Consider the following 17116-nt stretch of genomic DNA (forward strand, 5'->3'; position numbering starts at 1 on the left):
CACATCAGGCATTGAATTCATATTGACTGATGTGGCTTAACTGCATTTTAAACTGGAGTATCATGTTAGAAACCACTGACATGAATGGTCCTTCACCCACAATACTGAGTCCAAGTGAATCAGAGAAAGGTACAGAGAGTCTTTCACATCATCATGCAGGCACTCTGCCTAGCAGAATGCTTGTACTGCACCCCTTCTTATGAGGTGTGATGTGAAATACTGTAAAAGTGGATGTCTAGGTAGGGAGTTGTCCATCAGGACTAACATTCAAGAAAATCACTCTAAGGCAGGCACGTGAGATGTGGGAGGACAATAAAGCTCAGGAAGAAGAGGCATTGCCCTTAATAGAAGTCACAGTAGAGTTTTGATGGAAAAGCTGTACAGGGACTATTTGGAGTAGGAACAGAAAATAAGGGAGAAAAATGCAACAAAACCTCAAAATCAGCATCATTTTCTCCCTGAGCCCCAAGATTCATTTCTATGCAGACCCAAACCCCATAACCACAAATGCTGTGTAATGTGACCACTCCTCTCTCCCACATATCCCAGGTATCCTGGGCAAAACATCACAACACTGGTGCGTCTGGGTGAGGACTCAATTTCTGGCCATCTTCCTTGCAAACTGTTACCTGATCTTCAGCAATGTTTTTGCACAACCTACCTTAAGCACTCCCACTCCTCTCAGTACACCCTGTGGTGACGGGTCCAAACAAGTCCTTTTGTACCCCAAGTGCCCACAAGATGCATGAATGTGGCCAGTGCAGACTGGTGGATATAGAAGCAAGGGCAGGCAGGGGACATGTGTGAGGAACTATTAAGGATTTACTGAAGGTTTCCAGTTTTTTGGATTAATTAAATCCAATAAAACATCAAAGGAAAAATGGCTCTTCCAAATTTGTGTGGCTTTGGTATAATTCATTCAGAATGATTCATCTCTGAAAAGGAGCCTCCACTCCCAGCCTTCCCACAGTTGAACTCACTCACTTTAATATTTTGAGTGCCTTGCCTCGACCATCTGTAGGACTGATCACCTGGAGGGTCTGTGCAAAGCAACCATTTGGCCACAAACTCACCGTTTAGCTGACTAATTTACTCTTATAGACAAGCAATTGTTTTGGCATAAAAGCCCGATCAGCTAAATCCTATCCCTCTCTTAAATGCTTATTCAAAGTTCTGTTCTGGCCCGTGACATAACTCAAGGGTTCTGGCTCCCAGCTCTAAAATAATTAGTCTGGGGAAATTAAACAGTGCTCTCTGCACACCTGTGGCTGGCTGCGCTCCCCTGCCTGACAGCGGTGCCTCTCCCACACCAACGCAGGCCGGCTGTGAGCGCAGCTCCCAGGGCTGCCGTGCCCAGGATGCAGCCTCACAGAAACCCGTCAGGGAGAACCGTGCCGTTCCTCATGGAGCCGGATGGAACCACTGGTTTGGCAAAGAAGCTGCTCACGAGGGTCTCAGCTTAGAAGATTTATATTTTAAACAGGCAACAGCTAATATCAAGGGGGAACAGATACATTACCAGCAAGTCATTTCCAAGCAGCTAATAACTGTTTCCCTACCCACCAGATCCTAGGATGCATTTTCAGGTTTAAACATAACATATACATTGTAAATAGCGGAAACATCTGGGGTTTATTATAACACCACTTTGCTAGCCTTGGGCATTGTACAACTCCCGCAGGCCACGGTTCACCCTTGACCTGCCAAAGACGATTACTGTACTCAGGCAACTTCCCCTGCTCCACAGCTGCTTGCCTTCCCCTCCCCTCTGTCAATACTCATACTACTATCATTACAGCTACCATCCTAGAACAGCCAGTCAGAAATTCGGGTTGCCATGGTCACTGTATGGCAACAGTGTGGCTAAGCAGGCGAAGAAAAGATGATGAGGCTGGTCAGTGAAGTCACTTTGCCGGCTAACCCCAGGGGAAGTAGGGCTGCCCAACACCATCTGCATCGACAGCCTTTTTTCCTCCCCCCGCAAGGCCACCTTCCTTCTCTGTTCCACTCCTTCCACCCTTGTTGTGGGTCGGTCACATCTCAGTTTCCACCCTTTCCCAACTTTCAGTCTCCCACTGAGCCCAAAATGACCATGTGGTTCTCCCCTGCTCTTCCTCCAGCCTTATCTCCCAGACACATTGTGCTCCCCAAGTTCTCTGCTCTCACTCTCCTCCCTCCTTTTTTAGGTCTCCAATGAGGACCTCTCTACTCACTCATTTCCCCACTGCTCAATGTCCAACCCCACAAATCCCCGTTCTTTCCCTGCCTTTCCAACAATTCACCTGTCCATTTGAACAGGTGACTGCTCATGGTCCCAACCTGACTTCTCCCTGGGTAACATCTCATGTGTAATACCACAGCAACGCTGCAGACTGGGCATCTGATTTCCCCTGGATAGGGCTAGAAACTTTTCCCGGGCTCATCAGCTCATCAGACTGCAAAACTTCTGCTGAACTAATGCAAAGTGTGAATCTAAAGTACATCCATTACACTTAGGTGAGGACACACCTTCAGAAAAATGCGATCTTAGTTCTCTCTGGTTTACAGCTAAAAATAATAAAAAAACACAAGCGATGATCCAATGTGACTTAATGTGCACTGTGTGCACTTTGCACTAAAGCTCATTTGGATGAGCATTCCAGGTCTCCCTGTATAAGCAGACCACTGACCACAGACTCTTGCCTTCCAAGCCTTTTTTGCTGACATTTGACTCTCCCTGATGAACGCCTGAACAAGTGGGTAGGGGAGCAGCACTCAGTGGTTCCGTTCAGAAACCCAGCAGAAATAAAATACAACCTCAGTCCCAGAAGCGCTGTTTGCTGCAGAGCAGACCCAGAAGTCACCCAGCCAAGCCACGACCAGTTGCACCCCTGATTACAGCTCACATGAGAGTAATGCCCTTTCACAGGAACCTTCTGTTACAAGAAGCCTCCCTGAGAGGTAACAACCATTTCAGCAACAGTACATACATTTGCAGAGTGCTACAAAGGTTCTCTGCCACCCCATCTTGAGTAAAGCCTACTGACTGATGCTATATCCATCCTGGCCCTGAGAGTTCACATGCTGGTTACTGGAGCATTTCCTCTCCCCCTTCTCTGCAACACAGAGGTAAATTTATGAAAATAAGCATCAGAAGTGTATTGCCTTTTTAAGGTTTATTACTCAGTAGTCTGGTAAAATCCTATTTCTTAGGAAAAAAAAAAAGATATATAGCATTATCTTATTATTTTTTTTATTTCTTAACTGTTCAATCTACTGATCAATTTAAACATCATCCTAGAATTATGCTATAGTAAAACAAATGCACATTTAGAGAATAAATGGAATTGATTATCTTCTGGAATAAAAGGCCTTACTAAATGACGTATTTAAATATAACTCCTCAATCCCTCTCTGAAGAAGCACCTGGTAATTCACTTTTGGGATCAAATTGCAACTCCACAAAAACTTTATGACCTCATGTGGTCTTTCCACCCCCACATTCCTACCTAGAAACATTATATACAGTATGCTCCAGGCAAGAACTGAGTTAGAAATGTGGATGGTGGTTCTGGGGAAACAGATATAGCAGACGCAGGACAGAAGCAGAGCACTGAGAACATGGTAAACAGACAACTGCTACAGGAAGATGCCCTGAGATGCTGGTAGAGTAATTCCTGGTCAATTCCTCCCCTCTTGTTTGGAAAACCCTTCACATCCAATAATTTCCTCGTCAAGCAGACCCACATGCCCATTCTTCACTTCATCCTCAACCATGTTTTGTCATATACAAAAATAACCATTGTGATCAGACAAATAACTAGACTAGCCAAGTACCCCACCTTCAGCTACAGCTGATTATGGGTGAGAGGGGAAAAAAAATCTAACCAGCAATCATTGGCTGTGATGCTCTTGCACATAGTAAAGCCCTACAGGTCAGCAAGCTGCAGTGGAAGCAGGTGAGATGCTTGGGAGCCTTTTGGGTGTAATGCAGATTCAAAAGCTGCCTCCTGCTCCTCTGGTGGGGCTTGGAGGTGGACAGAAACCTCAACAGGCTCCTAGGCAGGACCTGGATCTGGTGTTGTGGGGCTTTCCACTGTCATCCCGTGATGACAACCCCTGAGCAGCCTTACTGGACAGACATGTGCCCTGTTGATGGTCAGGAGATGTGCAAACACTGTGAGGGTAATCCTGTCTTATCTGCTCCCCGGTGTAGAGCCAGCAGTCATCATGGTTTTCTGAATGGAAATAGCCTCACAAACTAATTTCAGTTCTAAATACCTCAAGTTGTTCCTTATCCCTCAACTCCAAAGTGATTTATAGCTCTTATTTGTGCCTGGAGTCTTTGGCACTGATCTGAAATGAACTAAGCCTTGCCATGAAACTGATAGTAAGAAATATCATGAAATGTGCCATGAAACAAAGCAATTCTGAGGCTGCTTGGTATTTCTTTAATCTGTTAAGGGAGTTGTTTACCAACTGCTACTTTAAAAAAAAATCAAAGTGAACTCACTACTTTGGACATTTCTACACTTCCCTGATGACCCATGATGAGATTTTCTACCTTTTCACGAAAAGTTTGTTTCCCTAGATTATCAAAAGAAGATGCATTTGTTGCTCTCTATAACATCAATACAGAATTAAAAGGGTTATTTGGGAAAATACACTGCCTTCTCACAGAGGCTTTCAGTTCTATTCTTTAAGGACAGCAGTGTTTTCCAAATTTGTGCCATCTGGCTGTCGGCATATTTCACAGGACTGCTCCCCAAGGAGGTCTTTCCAGGAGCTCCATCATTTTTATGGAACCTTGAGTTAAAAATGTTGTAGAAAAGAAGTCTTTTCTTGACACTTCCCCAGTGGATAAATTCTGTGTTGCAATATAGCTCTAGGAGGTCTTGAAACTCAAATAAACTCCTCTCTTGCTGCATTTGTGATGGACTGGAGTGCATGAGTATGCACAAGTCCACATATATGTTTACACTAATATTGCTCTAACACAACTCCGGAGGAAAAAAAAAAAGAGTTGGCCTTCTCTTTGTGAAAGCTGAGTAGTTTAGAATAGAATGAGTAAAAGCTATCACCTTGCTGTTATAAAGAGGGTAAGATGAAAAAGGTGTCAAAGCAAATCCAAACATACAGGTACCTGATTTCACACATCAGATGAGTTAACCACTAACCTTGACAGCAAACATCAAACGTTCAATTTAATCATCTTTCTCTGCCTGTTACCTCTTGGCCAGCAGACATGATACAGTGCATTATGTCATTTTCTTCCATAAGCAGTTCTTGTGGACAGAAGTCCTTTCAATATTCTCAGTTTAAATAATTTGCAGCGTGACCAAAGAACACTAGGATGGCCTGCTCAGAGTTTAAGATATATGGTTACCAGGGTAGGGTGAGAGAAGGGAAAACCTAGACCTAGGCACAAAGCCCCAGCTAGTTTCATTTACCTTAGGAAAGTGCTTAAGCTTTAGTCTGCAAATACTCCCAGTGATGTTCAAGGAGTTTCAATGCATTCCTTAAAGGTCAACTTGTGTGTAAGTAAGCTGGAAGATCATTTTCCTTTCAGGGCTAAGGTGTGGACACAACAGAGTGTTACACAGAACTAGTGCCCTCAGAACTGCCTGTAATGGGTAAGAGGGATTGGATAAAACTTGCTCCTGCTGATTTCGATCCAAATACCCAGAAGAAGAAAACCTTTTATCACAGACTTAAGGGGTAAAAAAGCCACAAGCAAGTCAATGACAGGATATTATCTGCAGCAAAATCACCTGTACAGTTGAGAGGGAACATCAGGCAGAGCAGTGGACATCATCCCTCCTACCCATTATGTGTCCTGCCATTTCATCTCATTTTCAGGCTGTTCCCCTCTTGTCAGTGCCATGGAGGTACCTTCAGGCAAGCTCAATGAGGCAGCAATCACTCAGCACATCCTGTCACTGGAGACAAGTCTGACCTTGAATTCCAAAGGGAAACAGACACAAAGAACTCAAACTAAAGGTCCTCCTATACAGAAAAAGAGCTATATAGACCTAGCAGCTTACTTCAGCAGCTACCAAAGCAGCCACTTTAATGGCACTTGCATACAAAGTAAACCTGAGGAAAAATGGTAGGAGCCTAGAGTGAGCCATGAGAAGCATTTAAAAATCCAGCTTGGGACTAAGCCGGCTTTGGTGTCCTGGGAATCTGTCTTCGCACCTCCCCTCAAGAGGAAGCAATGCCACTGCCAGCAGCTGTGCAATTAATTCCATACCTTCAAAACAAAATGCCTAGATGAAGCTACTTCTCAACATCTCTTAGAAATTATATCCCTTCCCTTGGTCTTTTCTTGTGGACTGAAGTGACATTCTCTCAACAACAAGCTCTGTCTTCATCCTGCTGTTAGGTACAACTCTTACTGCAGCCAAAGAATTGGTTCTCCTCATGCAATCTGCCTAGAAAGTGGATTCTTCTGTGCTTGAAACTGGCTGGATCATTGCTATCAGCTTCTAAGAATCAGGTGTGAGCTGGAGAAGGGCTGAGAGAAGATGGCAAATTAGGGGATGGAAGCAAGAACACTGGCTGCTGAGACCAGTGGGTTCTGTCATTTATGGAACTGACATGAGCTTCAAGAGAGACCTTGCAGCTATAATGAGGGAAGATGGTAGGATGGTCCCTACAAAGAGGCTCCTCACCCAGGAGGGTCTTCAGGTGGTCTTCACTCTAGGTGTGGAGACAGAGTGTTTTTCATTAGAGAAACATCTCACTCACAGATGGGAAAAACCCCAAGACACATCACTGCCAAGCAACCTAGGAATGGAGCTGAGTTAACAGGACAGTTATCTATTTTAAATCCCTCTCTCTGACCTTGTTTCAAAAACCTTCCTGCTCTCCAGTTTGTTGTTATTGCTCTGAAATAGTTTTCCAATTTCTGACCTTGCTCGCACTTCATAAAGCCAGGAAAACCTGTGCTTATCATCAGTTTCAGTCTGGCTGATAAAAGATTTCTTTTTTTCCACAGTTCATCTTATCATCCATCATTTACACTTAGCCTTTTGTGCATTTGCTGTACCTTCTCACAAGCCATGAACAACATACTTAAGTAAAAGTTGCATTTAAATCAAAAGGTACCAAGACAAAAAAGGGGGGCTAGGACTAGGACTGCTGGAATCTACAACACTAAATCTGGCTCACAATGTCTGCCAGACTAGAAGCCTGTAACAGAAAAAAACCGTCACACAGTAATTTCTACATTTATCCCATACCTTTTGGTTGAACTATAGCCCATCTTTCAAAAATTATGCCAATCCTCATCTCAGATGCTATGAGGGACAGAAATCCTCCACATGCCCAGGCAGGTTCTTTCACTACACTGCAACTGCAAGTGCAACTGCACTGCAGCTGCCCTGATTTTAAATGCACTGCTTTTTAACTAACCCCTCAGGTACACTAGCAGCTGCATTAGTCCTCCAGAGCTTGACAGAGAACGCACTCTTTATGGGGCCATTTCTACTTCTGCACTTCCAGTCCACTCTTTCTAAGAACAGGGTCAACTAGCAGCTACTATGTTTTCAGGTTTGTTTTTCAAAGGCTTAGCTAACTTGTCCTAATGTAACTTATCTTGAGATGATCGGGACGCTGCCCTGAAGCTGGCATAGATCATTGCAGAATGGGCAGTAACAAAAAGGAGGCACTGGCTGCCCTGAGACACCAGTTTTTACAGGTCAGATTGTTCGCACTGGAATGGGGAAGCTCTGCATGGGAGGTTTCTCCTTCATTTTTGCAAAGGTACATACTGTCCTTGGAAGCAGCCTGCTGGAAAACTTTTCTCTGAGTGTTTCTCAGATGCTGCCAGTGACTCTCCCTGAACCTGCAGGTCTGGCACAATGGCACAGTTGACAACTTCTCCAGCGCCTTTCATCCTCGTATTCACCCTGTAGAACCAGCTCCTGCCATAGGGCTGCATGGCTCCAGGGGGACAGCAATGGGCCTGCTACCTAAAAAGACCCCTCCTCTTCCAATCTCTCCTGCAGTAGACATATCAGCTATGCACAGCATCCTCCAGAAAACTTATTTTCACAAAGGGAAAGGAAACAATTTAAAAATTAAAAAAAAAGAAGGGCACGTGACAGGTTTGTGATACACATATGATATGGCCATGTGTTAGAAACCACGGTGGCTTGAAGGGAGAGGTTAGACTGAGAGTGAGGAGACTCTGGTTTCTGAGATCAGAATGATCTGTTGTGACCTTGGACATCCAAAGACTGTATGATCCTAGGCAATGGGAGCTTGTTCCACAGAGGGCAGTTTGAGAGACAGAGATTTCAGCTAGACCTCGTGACTGTGATGACACAAACATTACCAGTTTATTTGGTGCAATTCAAGAGGACTTGCAAAAATACATTTACAGAGTAACAGGGCTGCCCATTCCAAATATAGTACAGTAACTTAGAGCAGTTTTCAGTGCTGTTTTGTATACAGATGCAATATAGCATTAATATGGCATTAGAGGGGCAAAATATGGCCCCTTTTTACTATTTTCTAAGTCTAATGGACTTCCCCAAAGGAAAACTGAATAGACTATAACTGTAGAAGCCAACAGTCCCACTAAAACATTGCACCTGCATGTGCTCACACACACACACACACACACACACACACACACACACACACACACACACACAAATATCCATGTAAATAGGATTTAGAATTTAACTCTACTGGCAGTAATGGCAGTGATAACAACCCCTATCTATCACCTCCACAACTGGATGTTACTAGGGACTCTGTTTAGTCACCCTAAGTATGCATTCATGCTTTGGTAACTGCCTTCAAAGGGATTAACCATTAGCCATAGGACATGGCATGTGGTTGACTCAAGGGTGAAATGGAAGCTGTTAATGCAGGAGAAAGGCATCGAGCACAGCTCAGCCTGAGTCCATGACTGAATGCCAAGCCAAAACTCCCTGATCTGGATTCCCCCTGCTTACAGAGGTGGAATCAGCTCATAAAACCTGAGGAAGAGATGCACGGAGCGGATGAGTAAAGGCTCCCAAGTGAACTGTCACAAGTGGATTAACATCTCCCTCTTCCTCCCTGACCTGTGAAGCCTGTGGACTTGGTTGTCAGAGCTAGGATTCAAATGGCCCGTAGTGAACAAACTACATAACACGGTCAATTTCTCCCCAAATCTAATGCTCCCACAGAAAATTACACAACCAGAAACACAAAACCAGACACAAGTAGTATTCTGCGCATAAATGAAAAACTAGCAGTTACTCCAGACAAGAGGTTATGTTAAAGACCTCTATCAGTCCCTTATGAAATATCTTGGTTTACTTTCCTTTCATTGTTTTTTTTCTTCATTAACAGAAATAGAGCAGATGGGATGGACAGGATGAAGGGGGAAAAAAAGAAGGAAAAGGATGGAGAAATAACAGAGAATAAAGAAAGATGGAGAAAAGAAAGGAGGGAGAAAGAAAAGTATGGAAGAAGGACAAAAAGGGATGCATAAAAGGACAGCAGGACAGAGGGATGGAAATGAGAAGGGAAGAAAGAAGGAGAAAGAAGGGAAAGAGAGAAAGGACAAAGAAGGGAAGAAGTAGGATAGAGGAAGTGTGGTAGGAAAGGAAGAAGCGAGAGAATGAACAAAAAGAAGAGCATTCTTGTGACCTCACACTAGACGACTTCATGCTCATAATTGCACGGTATCAGAGCAGTGTGTTTTTCAGGACCAAAGTCTCCTTCCCTCACAGCTCCTCTACCTGTTTACGCACATCCACTGACCTTCAGCACAAAACACAACAGCCCTAACACCCTGCTCGAGCCGTCCCCCGACGCCGCCGCGGCTCCCGCAGCGCCGGCGGACGGCGGGTCGGTCGGGCAGGGCGCTCCCGCCGCGCCCCCTCGCGGCCGCCGCGGGCACCGGCAGCGCTCCTCCCTTCAGAGCCGCAGGTCACCGGCGGCTCTTCTCCCCCTTCAGTGCTACTTCAGTTGTTTTCTTTATTTTTAAAGCAGCACGTCCATAGGCGCCTCCGCACCGCAATCCGTCTCTTCTCTCCGCCGAGCTGCCCCTGCGGCGCCGCTGCCGACGCAACCCCGGCACCGGCACCGTAACTCTCCCGATGCAAGCCTGCCACTGTAGACTTTCTAGACCGGCAAGACCCCCTCCCCCGCCGAACCCAGGGCCCCGCGCACTTGGGGTAGCAACTGAGGGTTAACTCAACCACCTCAAACACACTCGAGCAGCTCTTTGCACAACTAGAATGACTCATACAAAATACTGACACTTGGTTTGTTTTCCTGTATCATAACGGAACACGATAAACTATCAGTACTGTTAAAGGCACATTCACTCTCGTTACTTTTGGAATGTTAGCAAAACACTGATTTGGTAAGAATTCATAGCATTTCCAGATCCTGACACCCTGAGACACAATTGTTCTCCACTGTTTTGCTTTTGGTTACAACCACCTGCCTCAAAGGGCTATCAGATGCTTGCAAATAGATTGAAATGGGGGAGGGCAGGGGAAGGGAGATGCTTAGAAGAAAGTTTTCCACAGCTCTGCATTTAACTAGCCTTACTTTAAGAATAACAAATTGCTGCTTAGGTACCTAAAGTCAAATGTGTTGTCAAAGATCCTCTATGGCTAGGCATTCACAAACCAAGCACCCAAAAAGTTTTTGTAAAAACTAATTGACTCTGATTCCATAGAGGAGATGAAAAATGAGCTGCCCCAAATAGTGAGTGCTGAACTATTCTGAAATATCAGCTGCATAGGATCTTTTCTCTTTTTTTACTTATTAGCACTGTTTCAAACTGCCTCATTCAACCTTTTTTCCCCCCTCCTTTTTCAGTTACTGCCTTTCCAGAAATCTGAGAAGCCCACAATTACAAATAGACAAACTTAGATTTAAGGGTTAGCTCACAAGATTTGCCAAAGGTTAAAGTTTTTAAATCCATGCAGAGCTTATCAGGCTCTGGCATTTCTACATGAAAGATAAAAATTTTATTCAGCCTTCACCAGCCAGCAATATTTGCACAAAGCTCAGAACAGTTTCTGGATTTATTTCACAGGGGAATATCTTTCTAAACACATGCAGTATTTACTGGACAACTGTACTGGTATGTTCTCACCATTCTGTTTGCATTCCCATGGCTGCAGTCAAGTGGTACTTCTAGTGTTAATTCAAAAAAGTTTGAATGGTGACTAATCTCGTTTATTCAAAAAAAACATGAATGCACTCGCATGCTTTTTAAAGGATTCACTCTCAAAATTGCTCTGAAGATTGTGTGGAATGTTTGGAGAATGCAGGCATTGCACACAGGTAGAGAGGCTTTCCTCACAGAAAAATGTACAAGCATACCAGCAGCACATAAATGTTTTGGATTGGAAACAACAAAAGAAGTTGTCACTCCTTCTAAGCAATAGTTTAGAAGTGGACTGGTTTTGTCAGAAATCACAGCTCTCATTCCATCTCCCAGACTTGTGTCTTCAATTCATGTTGAAACAGTGATCAGTCTTCTAATATCTCTTTATGAATACTGAATATCAATTTAAATTTAGCAGCTCTCAGATTGAGCTCTAATCCTCCCAATCAAGCTCTCACCTGCAGCTTGGTCTTTAATATGATAAAAAAACATTTCTTCCTCAGCAACAAAGCCTGCTTCCAGGATACAGTCAAACGTTCTGCTCAGCCACACTCATCTCATCTGAACTCTGTGCTGTTTAACCTGTCAAGCAGTCTTCAAGCTCTGGCATTTTATCCAATTCTAAATTAAACCCACCAGGAGATACTTATTTTCTATGTCAATGACCACAGCCTTTCTACTTCGGGCTCTGTGAGTGCAGATGTGTTCAGAACAATGCTGCTGAGCTCACTTCACTGAAATGATAATTGAGACCCATTTGATGGTCTTCCCTCTTTCTTCTCTGTGTTTTGGCACCAGATGCTTTGTACCACTAAAGAGTGGCTGACAAAACCCTAGGCCAGAGTTCACAGCACTATCAGGTCTTCACACACATCAAGGTGTTTTCCTCAGAAAGGCTTCACATCTTCTCACACTTTGTCCTTTCAAGCCCAGAAAACTCACCCTAGTCTTCTCTGCTAAGCAGAACCACCTGAAAACTTACATTCCCCAAGATGTCTGGAAATGACAAAGGGGCTGGGCTGAGGTGCTGTACCCCACCTTACTGACACACACAGCTCCCACAGAGGGATTTTTCTAGGGCTGACTCCTTCCTCTCAGTGCACTAGCCCCACATTATGCAGTCCAAGACTAGAGCTGGGTAGGCAGAAGGTTGGGCTGACAGAAGGACAAGGGCCTATTCCCACCCCTGTGCTCCTGCTCTAAGAGCACCTTTGATCAGCAAAGTGCCTGTGTGAGGGGCAAGTCTGGGAACCTTGGGTGCCCAGCCTCAGCCTTCCTGCAAAGCTTTCTCTGCCCAGGCTGGATGCATTTTCAGTGTGCTGGCAATGCTCTAGGAAGCCCTGCTGGCAGATTTGTGGAGCCTGTCTGCACACTCAGTTGGCACGGCAGTACACTGACATAACTTGGAGAAAAGCTGTAAGCTTCTGTCCATTTATAATACTCTCTCTTCAGTCTTCCATGCCTTGTATTTATCGTGGTCCAGAGTGCCCTGCTAAAGGAAGACCTAGTCACTCTGGTCTTGACACAAGCCAGACACTATCAGTTTATTCAAGAGCACTTGTAGCAAAGGGGAGTAAATGTGCTAAATAATTTTAGTGAGAAAGAGATCATACCAACATGGACTTCCCCAAACTTTTTAACAGAGCCCAGACTTCATCTAGGCAATGGAAAACATGAAGATTTTTTTTTTGTGTTAACACTGTGCAGGTGAGCAGAGAAAACCAAACCTCCTCCATCTCTTCTTTTTTTTTTTTTTTTTTTTTTTTCTCCAATAACTAACTTTCTTGTCCAATAGCAGCTCTGGAGTTTCTGGATAAGTTATGACAGAATATGAAAGATTTTCTTATGCCCTTTCTTCCCAATTAACAAAGCTGATTCTCAACCCATTGAAGAATTACCAATGCTTCCAGACCCAGGATGGAAGTGCACATGATATACTTTGACAGCAAAAGCAAACTAAGTTGCAAGGAGTTTTCGTCAGAAAAAACTGCACTAAGCAAAAAGCTGAACACCTCCTAAGGATTTCTGTGCTAGTGCCAGATCTTAAAGCTGAGGACTGTCTGCAAGTCACTGCTCTTCATGAGGAAAACCTTAAGTGGATGAAAACTCTGTGTAGACAAGAACACAACAGAGAAGAAGATAATTGCTGACATAATTCAACTAAAGAAAGCAGGTAACTAAAAGCAAAACTGTTTCATAACCTCTCAGACTGCACATCCTAAACACACCAAATAACAGGTACGGCTGCAAACCTATATTAGCAAAAAGGAAAACTGCGGTCCTGTCAAAGTCAGAAGGCCTTCATAGAGTCCCCAATCAGTACTGTTAATCAATATGAATAGACTAATAATTAATTCAAGCTCTAATATGCTTGAACAGAGAGAATAAAAGCCCATGGCTTGACATGCAAAATTGCTCTCTTGTTACTTTTTACATTAACCACTCTTTCTGCTCTTTCTCTTCTAAGTATCAGTTCTAGTTCTAAATGCCCCTCAAACCAGGTAAAACCATTAAGTAACACATTAGATAAAATCTGTATGACATTGTCAGTGTGACATTATCTGATTCAGAGTCAAATTTACAATCATGTGTTATGCTGTATTTAATTTTCCCGTTAGACAGACTACATGGATTAGCTACACATCTGAACTATCCTGCCACATACACTCATCTTGGAAGGAACAGGATTTCTATTACATAAGATAGAAGAATGTTCAGTTCTTGCCCACACAGGAAACTTTTGACTAGTAATGTCAGGTATGGATGAAGGCGGTACTCCTTCATACCTATAAAAACATACTGGTGCTTTGGAGACCTGAGGTAAGCACTTGCCAGAAAACTGGATTATTTCTGGTCCAAACACTGACATATTTTGGCTTAGTAAAGACTTAGCCTTCTGGAGTTTTAGCAAAGCCTTAGGAGCTGGCATGATCAGAATCCTGCCCTGATGAATCTCAATCTACATTTGCTACTCTTCAGATTTTCAGGTAAAAACACTCACCATGGCAGACATGAGACCACCAGAACTGAGAACTGACCACCCTTAGATACCTAAACTTAAGTGCTATTTACCAGCATGGATTTTTCTGCTCTTCTAGCTCCCCTCTACAGAGAAAGAAGACAATCTTCCCAAAATTCTCTGCCTAGTTTAGAAGCTGACTTGGTTGGATTACTCAAAAAATATGCCCTCTGGTTCACAGCTCCTTTCACTACTCCCTCAGCACCCCACTCCATTGCAAAAGGAAAACTGCACAACAGGACAAAGAAATCACTCCTACACAAATGGGATGGGATGCTATAAAACTCTCAGATGCACAGTGAGAAAACGTGCGTCTCCTTGACAGACCTTTCCTATCACAAATTGTCCAACTTGTCACTGTCTTCCTGTTTTTGGTCAGCCACAAAAACAAACAAAAAGCCTTGCAAACACTTCAAACAGCCAGCTGTCACAGATAAGTTTGCCAGAGGTTTTAATGTTTTAATGCCAGAGGTGGTCAGTTTTAGCAGGAGATGCTTACAATGCTTGCATAGTGTAACAGCATTATAAAAATCTGGTGAAAGAGAAAAAGAAGGTCAAAAGAAGTGTTTGGCTCTATCTTTGCATAACAAGGGAAACCTCCTGTGCTGTACCTGAAACTTGTTTACAGCCACTGCTGAGCAGAAGCTGGGCGAGCTGTGTATCCAAACAACCTAGAGAAGAAGATGCAGTGGGCAGTACTAGTTTGTAAAAATTAGTAGCCCAAGGGGATATCTGCTGCTGTTGAATCACACATATCCTCCCTGAGGGCTGATGATTGAAATCAAGAGCAGCACTATGTTGGCCATGATGCACTGAGCAAAATTAATGTAGGTATATTTAGAAAGTTTTACCCTATTGGGCTTTATGTTAATTTGGCTGTTGGGACAGGAAAACAACACAAAGGGGGAAAAAATACACAATCAAACAAAAATCCCAAAACCAATCCACAGGCGATTGACTGCTCTTCCCAGGCTTCTTTCAAAACAATTTCTCACAAAACCCCAAAGAATTCAAATGCAGCTATACACTGCTGTTGCAAAAAGCTAGAAGTATCCATAGATACTGCCAGGCTTTCTGATAAACTAGGTGGCATAACACAAGGTCTCTATGAAAAGCATCATGCACTCATATGTGTTTGTACTGTGCTAGGAGTCTTGATCTCTATTGGGGCTTTGGCAGACAGAGATAAGTAACTAGGGTGAGTGGGTCAGCACCCTCAGCTGAGACCCTTCTTTTGGGTTCTGCTTCTGCACACCTACGGAGAACAAGGGTATCACTGGCATGAATTCTTGTGCTTAATACTGAGAAGGCACGAGAGGAACAACACGCGCTGCTAAGTGAGCGAAATGTCCTCTCTGATCATCCCTGAGTAAATAGATGCAAGTTTAGACAAAATACCCCATATGAAAGTTGGCCATCTGTTCAACTACGCTAAGTGATTTCTGGGGAAAGGAAGGGACAGAAAACGTGTTTTGTAACAGGAGAGACAGCCTCACACCCTCCAAAAAATGGAGGGAGGGGGGGAAAAATATGAAGAAAGCAACAGCTGACCGAGAGCCTCTCAGGATTTCGGGGCCAGCGGGAGGGAAATAGGGCAGCAGACCGAACCGTGGCCGGACAGCCGAGAGGCTCCCGGCAACGCCGCCGCCTTCGCCGCTCCGGGAGCTCTGCGAGCAGCCGCGGCGGGGCGCGGAGGTTTCGCCGAGCCGGGCAGGCTCAGGTTAGCTGAACAATTGTTCAGCTGCCCGCTGCCTGCGGATCGGCGGCCGCGGAAAGGGCGCGGAAGGTCCGTGCGGGGCAGCCCCCGCACCTGCCGACGGGCTTACCTGTGGTAGACCCGGGCGCCTCGCCCTCCTCCGGCGGACCGGGCTTCTTGCCGGGCCCCTTGCCTTTCCTGCCCTTCCTGCCGTTGCCGGCTTTTTTCTTCTCGGCCATCCCGGCTCCGGCGGGCACCGCGCTTCCCGCTGCCGCCGCCATCCCCGCGGTCACCCCCTCTGCCTCCACTGCCGTCGCTGTCGGCTCCCGGAGCGCCCGAGGCTCCAGCATCGCTCTTGCCTGTCGCGGGGACTTGCAGCCGCGAGTTCCTTGGAAGTTTTCGGAAACTCCTCTTCGGGCCTTTTTTTTTTTTTTCCTTCACCCCCCCTCCCTCCTTCTCCACCCCCTTTTTTTTTTTCCTCTCCCCCCCACCCCCCTCCAGCTTTCCTTTCTTCACTACTACTACTACGAATAAACTCCAGCCCAAAAACACACCCCCTCGGCACACGCCTCACTAACGCCCGCCCCGGAGCCTGCACGGCCCCCAGGGTGCGGGGCGGCCCCGGCCCCAGCCCCAGCCCCGGGGAGGGCGCAGGCACCGCGGCCCCGGCCGGGGCGGGGCGGGCTGGGGCCGGGCAGGGCAGGACGGGGCGGTGTTGCCGCTGGAGCCGCCCCGCCGGCGGGCCCTGCCCGGGGTGCGAGTGGCTCTGTGGGTGCGCCGAAGGGGCGAGGCCGGCGCCTCCCCCGGTGGTTCGGGTGGCCCCGGCGTGGGGTCGCAGGAAGCGTGAGGCGGCTGCGGTATCCATCAGGATACTGACATGCTGCCACTTAGGCACCTGCTTAAGCTGAGGCTTTTGCTTAACCTGCGAGGTTACCGGCAGTGCCGCCTCCGTCCCGACGGCGGGGGATGCTCAGGGGACGGAGGGTCTGCAAAACTAGCGTGCGCTCTCGCACCTGCTGATTTGCAAGGAGGTCCTGTCCCGGGGAGGTCTCATTGTTCTCAGTGTGCGTCCTTTTCTACTTTGGTACCTTCTCATGGGGCTGGTCCCGGAACCACCAGTTCTCGCAGCTAACAGTTGGTCAGGCAAAGCCTTGCTGCAGTCCACAGAGAGAAACTGCACCCACTACAGCCATACCCAAGACAACTGGGACGTAACTGATAACAGTGTGAAGGCGCCAAACACAACTCTACCATCAGCTGGAAAACTTCAGGAATCTGTGTATAATTGTTC

General features: G+C 45.7%; 1 protein-coding gene across 7 annotated transcripts in view; it reads right to left on the minus strand.

Annotated features, from left to right (window-relative positions):
- Positions 1-16270, minus strand: part of NRG1 (neuregulin 1) — a 176555-nt gene extending 160285 nt beyond the window's left edge. For 5 of the 7 annotated variants that reach the window (XM_059837056.1, XM_059837054.1, XM_059837053.1 and 2 more), the window contains exon 1: positions 15956-16269. In XM_059837056.1, coding sequence (XP_059693039.1) covers positions 15956-16175 — 220 coding nt within the window. In that variant the 5' untranslated portion in view covers positions 16176-16269. Of the gene's footprint in view, positions 1-15955 lie in introns of all 7 variants that reach the window. The other 2 variants (XM_059837057.1, XM_059837058.1) reach the window with 1 other exon arrangement.
- Between the last annotated feature and the right edge of the window lie 846 nt (positions 16271-17116).

Source organism: Haemorhous mexicanus, chromosome Z (genome assembly GCF_027477595.1).
Source record: "Haemorhous mexicanus isolate bHaeMex1 chromosome Z, bHaeMex1.pri, whole genome shotgun sequence".
In the NCBI taxonomy this organism is placed as follows: domain Eukaryota; kingdom Metazoa; phylum Chordata; class Aves; order Passeriformes; family Fringillidae; genus Haemorhous; species Haemorhous mexicanus.